The following is a 7,939-nucleotide window of genomic DNA, read 5'->3' as shown; positions in this document are numbered from 1 at the left end:
TCCGTTAGTAATTCTGTTAGGGAAAGTGTACCTCAATAAAAAAAAGCATTAATTGTCAGAGCGTTGGAGTTCCCATTCCATCAGTGATTCTGTTTGTAAAAAAAAAAACCTTATTGATCACTGAGTATTTCTAGAGAGAAGGGGAAAAATTCTCATCACCACTAGAAAATACCTTTCCGTCGGTAGACCAATGTGTAATTGACATCATGAATAATGAGAAGGCGAATAGTTCGCATTGCCACTGGAATATACTGACATAAAATTTTATCGGTATACTCGTTTATAATTGACACCATGAATAATGTCAGGGAGAAGGGAACAGTCCTCATTGTCACCGGAATATACTGATAGAAACATTTCATCGGTATATCCGTGTGTAATTAACACCATTAACAGTGCTAGGAAAAAGGGGAACAACTCTCATCGCTATTGGAACATATGATTTGATATGTATTCTCTATTTATCCATCCTGTAAATACTTAAATTCACATAACAACACAATAACACCAGTTCACATCATAACAATAAAAAAATATTTACTTGTGATTTAATAATAAATTAACATCATTGCTATTACATTCAAGTGAATCTCGTCCATAAATTTTACATTATAGTTTATTGCATTACAAATTCATGTTGTGCAAATTAATCAGAATTGTCTTTTTCTTCGTCAATTGACTCATCCTCATCACCATCGTAATTTTCTACGTTGATTTCATCACTATCATCATCTTGATTGACTTGTGTGTGTCCGCTGGAGCTCAAAACATCATTTAACTTCTTAGTGTCAACATCAATAAAAATATTCTTGGCGATATGAAAATATTAATTTTCTTCCAAGTCATTAGACGGTGCAATTTAATATAGATTAACTAACTCACCAAGTTGAAAGATATCATATCCCATAGTTAATTCATCATTACCATCCTGAACAATCTTGACACGACCCCTGGATTTGGTTTTCACTACATATAACCAATCAACTCTATAACAATTCTTTCTAAAGGAAGGAGTGTATATGTAATAAAATTGCTAACATTGTTTGACGAAAACAAAGAAATCATCAACGTTGTGGAGTTTAGCCTTTGAATTAATTTTGACCAAACCATGATAAGGATCTACTCTAATTTATTTGTCAGTGGTGTCATATCAATAACATGTGAATAAAAATACTTTAATCTGCTCGCTATGATATTGCAATTCAATTACCTCTTCTAACTTCTCATGGTAGTCAACTTCAAACTCATTAGAAGTCAATCCCTTAACATAAATCCTATTGTTATATTTCTTTCTACTATGTTTATATTCTTTAGTATGAAACACATGTTCATTGACGAAATACCCGTTGTAGTACTTCACCTTTCTTTCAGGACCCAAACTTAGTTAAGACAAAGTAATACTAACATTCCCTCCCAATTGATAAGAATAATTAAACAATTATTACATGTGTTTTGAATCACGTGAAAAATTATTCATCTTGTAATCAAAAGATTTAGGATTCAGTCAGTTGAGTCTTGGAATAATAAATATTGACGATGTGTCCTATGAGGAATTCAACAATGTATCAATTTATGATATTATAAGAGATAAATTGTTAAAAAATAATGACAAGTTAAGTAGTATACTTACTAAATAAAAGGTCTTGGTTCATCGCAGTTAAATATCACATAATTCAAACCATTCTATAAGCAGGAAAATCATTGATAGTCTACATCAAAGTTGTCTTCATTAGAAAATTTTGTTTACTCGATACATCATAAGTCAAAGCCCTAGATTCCCACAATTACTTCAACTCATTAATCAACGGTCGAAGACAAACATCTATATTCCGACCCGGATTATTAGGACCGGGTAGGACCGTAGATAAAAACATGAACTATGGCCTCATATACATCCCTAGCGACAAGTTGTAAACCATGAGTACATAACCCAAGACACACGTTTCTTGATTCCACTCAAAACTAAGGATGTACACTATTAAAGTGTTTCCAAGCTTCACCTATCAAAAGAACGCTCCATCACTTCATCCACCACATCATGAGATTGGTGTCATATCATGTGCTCAGTAGTTTTTGATGACATGAATAACCGTTACAGTCTGGGTTTTTTTTTATATGCGATAAATGTCCTTCTGCTAATTATGGGTTTATAACAAGAATGCCCATATATTTTGCACTCGGTTAACTCTGCAATTTCAAAGTAGTACAACATGCAGAAGTTTGGACACATGTCAATTTTCTAGTATCCTAGATCGGGAGGTTTCATCATGGACTTAGCAGCATAAAAGTTCTCTTTCAGCCTGTTCCCTTCAGGTAAAATACTTCTTGTCCATTCGATGGCATGACCCCGATTCATTCTCATTGCATCCATAACCATATTCTTATAAGTACTACTATTGTCATCCATAACTCTATTCATATTACTAGTACTATAAGTTGACCCAATCATCCTTTTTACCATGGTATCATAAGAAACATATGGTTCATTGTGTGTATAACAACACATGTATTTTCTCCATAAACCTTTTTTTTAGAAGATGTATTATTATAACATCTGGATCTTTACCATCCGTAATTTTATCGGTATATACCGAGAGATGATTTCTGTCGATATATTTACGAATGAACTTTTATCATTGAGTTAATTCTGTCGGTAAAGCCGTTGGTAAAAGTTACACGTCATCATACTTTTTTGAGTTTTTATTCATTCTTTTCTAACTGTAATTCCCTCAGTATATATTGACAAAATGTTTCTATTAGTGTTTACTGAGAAATATAGTGATAGAGAAATTAGTCAGTAAAATTACCAACAAAAAGATTTTTGTTGGTATTTTTATTTATATTTATTAAATTTATAGTAGTGAAAAAAATATCCATATAGACACAAAAATCAGTATCAAAAGCAGTATGACGTGAACATCAATTTGAAAGCTCTCTCTATCTCTCTTGTCAGGCAAAAGGCCTAATCATCACTATTTTGGCATGTGGGGAGGCATGTTTTGTTGCATTCACGAAGTTTAATTTTTCATGTTGTGACGTGGAGGAAGAAATAATAGAAGAATGCTTGTGTTTATAAATATCATCTAAATTATCTTAAACTATTTTAATTTAAACTTTTAAGTTATTAAAATGCTATTATTTTTTAAACTATGATACCATTTAAAAAAAATTAAATTATAAAAACTTAAATAATAACATGAGATCTAAAAATAGTTTCGCATAATTAAATTCTATTTATGAACAAGATTTGTTGCAGAGATGGACAGACTAGAAATGCATGATGCACATGTGTTTTAAATCAATTATTCGAATGCATGGATCATGGATGCATGGTGAAGGGCTGCTATCTGATAGGTCTCCATATGCCCCGTAAGATCTTTAGGTCAAAGATTGTCCTTTGAATTTTGTTGTTCTTAACAAAGATTTCCAAAGCAACTAACAGTGCTTAGAACTTGAAAAATAATTTATTACTACTTATTATAATATTCCAGCCATCAAGAAACAGATGAAATGACAAAGAAAACTATACATATCATTCCTTTAAAACTAAAAATATTTTGCTACACTGTAAAGCATTATTCATTAAGAGATTTGTTTGTATATAATTATATAGTGTCGATCATGCACATATACAATTACATATAGGCAGACAAGGCCAAACTTCCATGATCGATTCCTCTCGTGTGGGTGGCATGGTGTTGTTTCCTTTAGCTCCTTGCTATGCTTTTAAACGCAAGCAAGCTGCTTGGAATCTTTTAATTTATGCATTGATAAACATGGATATATATATATATTTCGAAAGCCTGGAATATGATGTAATCTATACATGGAGGGAGAATTGTTTGCCCTAGCTAGCTAGCGAGTAATATGAGACTAGGATTTAAGTAGTGATGTCCCAAAGAAGTTCAAATAAAAAACATCGGAAGCATCCTAATTATTACTCCATTGAAATGTCTTGAAAGTTAGATGAGACAATACAGGCCAGGTAATAATGTTCTAATTTGACTTGGTCTAATTACATGTAGCCTTAGATACGAACAAACAAAATCTCAGGATGAGGAAAGTTCACGCTAATGTCTCTTTCACATTTTAATTTCACAATATTATTATCATATCCAGGGCAATGCCTTGATCCTTGAAAATTCTTCTAAACCTAAAAGAAAAATCTTATGGATTCTTTCGATGATTACCTAATTTTGGCCCCCACGTTACCCCCCTTCAATAGCAAACCAGCACAAATTACTACTAATAAAAAGGAAAAAATGGGGTACACAACAAATTAATTGACCGAACTTGAGTGATCATGGTCATGAACGCACATTGGCCCAAGTCCATGAGGTTTGGCCATTGCTATTGACCCACGAGAATGAATCAAATCTTTGGGTGAGATGGAATCATCAAGATGATGATTGTCATTTAAACACAAGAAACACGTAATAAGTGACTTTCTTTTTCTTTTTTTTTCTATTTGTAATGGTCATGAATGGATCCCAGATCCTGTCCTTGAATATCTTTGACAAAACTTGCATGCTGCATATATACAGTGTCTTTTGCCAACCAAACACCAAGATTTCTTCCCTAGCCATCCAACATTTCCACCTCAATTTAATGCATGTTCCCGTCCTCTCTCTCTCTCTCTCTCTCTCTCTCTCTCTCTCTCTCTCTCTCCCTCTGTATATATATATATATATATATATATATATATACACACACACACATGCACATACCCTCCTTTTCACACACACACACACACATCTCTTCACCACGGACCCCTGTCCATAAGAACTCTGGCTAGCTTGGAACCCCTTGTTTACTTCTCTTAATTTCCTTGCTCTCAACTCGAGAAAGATAACCAAATAACAAAAATAGATCAATGGCTGAGAATCCTATCATCACAATATGTCTTATGGCAATTCTTTTTATAACTCGCTTAGCATCCACCCTTGGAAAATCCAAGCCATGGACTGGTTTTTTACCTCCTCAGATCCAAACCCTTGATTTCGCACGTCATCTTCATGTTGAACCCGATGCCATCAAATCGGTCTCTTCTGATTACGGTAACATCGTCCATGAAAATCCAGCCGCAGTTCTTTATCCATCGTCAATAGAAGATATAACGAGCTTAATAAAATTCTCGTACAATAACTACACCCCTTTTACTGTAGCTGCCAGGGGCCACGGCCATTCTGTTGGGGGACAGGCTATGGCTTCTAATGGAGTAGTAGTGGATATGACGAGTCTAAGGAATCATAAAAATGGGACTGGAATTACTGTCTCAAAATGCCCTTCATTGGGTTTCTATGCCGATGTTGGAGGTGAGCAGCTATGGATTGATGTTTTGCATTCCACCATGGAACATGGATTTGCTCCGGTGTCATGGACAGACTACTTGTACCTTAGCGTTGGTGGGACTCTCTCAAATGCTGGAATTAGCGGAACAACATTTCGGTACGGTCCTCAGATTAGCAATGTCTATGAAATGGATGTCGTTACCGGTACGTATGAATGCTCTTAATTCCTTTTTTCGTTTTCTGCACTAGCAATTTATTTTGTCAAGCTGGAGATACCTCCGTACCATAACTCACATATTTGTTCAGCAATTAACTACAGTCACAGTCTAATCTTTTTCTATAGAGATGAAAAGGTAAATAGATGATCACACATTTTACAACAGTCTTCTACTGGTGTTAGAAAAAAATAATATATTCATGGGATCTCCCTGTGAAATTCAATGCTAATTAAGTAAATCTCGAAAGTGATTCTAAAGATATGTTATAAATAGCAAAATTATACCAGAACAAATTTCATTAAAATGGCCACTTGTTTTGGTTGGGCAAATTAAAGGGCTAAATAGGAGATCTCCATGGACTGAGGAGTTATTTCAGCCAAAACAGTATGTGAAGGACATTTTTTCTGTTTTTATTATTTATTGATTAGTACTTCAGCGTTTAACTCATGCGTTATATATTATTAATTAATTTGTTCTTGTTTGGGTCATACAGGGAAAGGAGAACTGGTTACCTGCTCTTCACACACGAATTCTGAGCTATTTTATGCTGTTCTAGGAGGTTTAGGACAGTTCGGAATTATAACTAGAGCAAGAATAGCTTTAGAGCCAGCACCAAAGAGGGTACGAGAAATTCTATGCTGCTTTAGAATTACCATATATATGCTAGCTAGATTTATTTTTTCACCATTTGGTGCCTCGGCTATATATATATATATATATATTCTCTCTAAATTTGTGCTGCTTATTGATCATGTATAGGTGAAGTGGGTGCGAATGCTTTACAGCGATTTTTCTGCTTTTACAAGAGACCAAGAACGTTTAATCTCAATCAATGGAAGGAAGCAGAAGAATGCACTCGACTATTTGGAAGGTTCACTTCTTATGGCTCAAGGACCTCCAAATAATTGGAGATCCTCCTTCTTCCCATCATCCGATATCCCTAAAATAATGTCCCTGGTAACCCAACATGCCATCATCTATTGTCTAGAAGTAGCCAAATATTATGATGATGGGACCAGATACACTGTTGACAAGGTACCTCGTCAACATCATAATCTATCACAAGTATATAGTATAGATCCATTTCTTGATTTTCATAAGATTCTAATGTAATAATATGGACTAAGGACAAAATTGTTATTGTAATTATTTCTTTTATAGGATCTGCAACAATTCCTCAAAGGTTTAAGCTTCGTTGCCGGCTTTATGTTTGAGAAAGATGTTTCCTTTGTGGATTTTCTAAATAGAGTCCGAAGTGGAGAGCAAAAGCTTCATTCGCAAGGATTATGGGATGTTCCTCATCCATGGTTAAATCTCTTCCTGCCAAAATCTCGTATTCTGGAGTTCAACAAGGGTGTTTTCCATGACCTTGTCCTTAAGCGTAATATTACGACTGGAGTCGTTCTTTTTTACCCTATGAATAGAAAAAAGTAAGTACTGTGCTCAATAACCTTTTTGTTTTCGGTAGAGAAAATAGGGAATATTAATTAATTATTTAATTAACAATTCGGGAAGTGACCAACATCATATTAATTGCAGATGGGATGATAAAATGTCCGCGGTTATACCAGAAGAAGATATTTTCTATACCGTGGGATTCTTGCACTCAAGCGGGTTTAATGACTGGCAAGCCTATGATCATCAGAACAAGGACATATTGAAGTTCTGTGACAAAGCTGGTATTGAGATTAAGCAGTACATGCCCCTTTACAATAGTAATAAAGAATGGATTAATCATTTCGGATCGAAATGGAGAAATTTTCGAGAGAGAAAAGCTCAGTTTGATCCAAAAATGATGCTGTCACCAGGGCAGAGAATCTTCAATGACATATAAGGCTTAGGTTTTCTTTTCTCGCAGTGTTTCAGCTGCTAGTAGCATGGTTAGATAAGGGAAAAAAATTAAAAAAAAATAGAGCTGTTGCTACGAGGGATCTCTGCAATTGGATCATGTTCCTTGAGAGCTTTATCTTTCGGTAATTTCTTTTTCTTAATCATTAAGGAAGGGTTTGAATGTCAAACTCTTTGTCAGGTGAAGGTACCAAATTTCTGGGCTAGTCAATTGGTGTACCGAAGAGCTGCTTTTACCTTCTCACCTGTAAATAATTAATTGCATGGAGAACTAAATAATTAAGTGATGGATTATTGCACGTACACTTCATTGATTTTTCTACAGTAACATTGTGAGAAAGAGGGCAATACTGTATGTGCTGAGAGAAATCCAAAACCTCCGGCGTCCGTTTAGAAATGCATTAGCAAACGTTTTTCTAAAATACTTTGTTTTAAAAAAATTAAAACATGTGGGAATCTAGTCACTGTTAAGAATCTTCACAAAACTCATTAAATTTCTTCTCATGTTTTCATTGTTTTTATCTACCTACGTAGTTTTCATATGAAGATTATCAAAACTACGAAAAAACACTGAAAACAACG

The 7,939-nt window shown here is 34.4% G+C and overlaps 1 protein-coding gene across 1 annotated transcript; it reads left to right on the top strand.

The window, feature by feature from the left end:
• Positions 1-4,750: 4,750 nt before the first annotated feature.
• On the top strand, positions 4,751-7,648 carry LOC133687943 (cytokinin dehydrogenase 3-like). Its single transcript, XM_062107300.1, has 5 exons — positions 4,751-5,495; positions 6,003-6,130; positions 6,269-6,544; positions 6,671-6,939; positions 7,049-7,648. The coding sequence occupies exons 1-5, from the start codon at positions 4,874-4,876 to the stop codon at positions 7,341-7,343; spliced, it is 1,590 nt and encodes a 529-aa protein (XP_061963284.1). The 5' UTR covers positions 4,751-4,873; the 3' UTR covers positions 7,344-7,648.
• Positions 7,649-7,939: the final 291 nt, after the last annotated feature.

Source organism: Populus nigra, chromosome 3, assembly GCF_951802175.1.
Source record: "Populus nigra chromosome 3, ddPopNigr1.1, whole genome shotgun sequence".
Taxonomy (NCBI): domain Eukaryota; kingdom Viridiplantae; phylum Streptophyta; class Magnoliopsida; order Malpighiales; family Salicaceae; genus Populus; species Populus nigra.
Note: the sequence above shows the minus strand (reverse complement) of the source record. Positions and strands in the feature narration are given on the sequence as shown.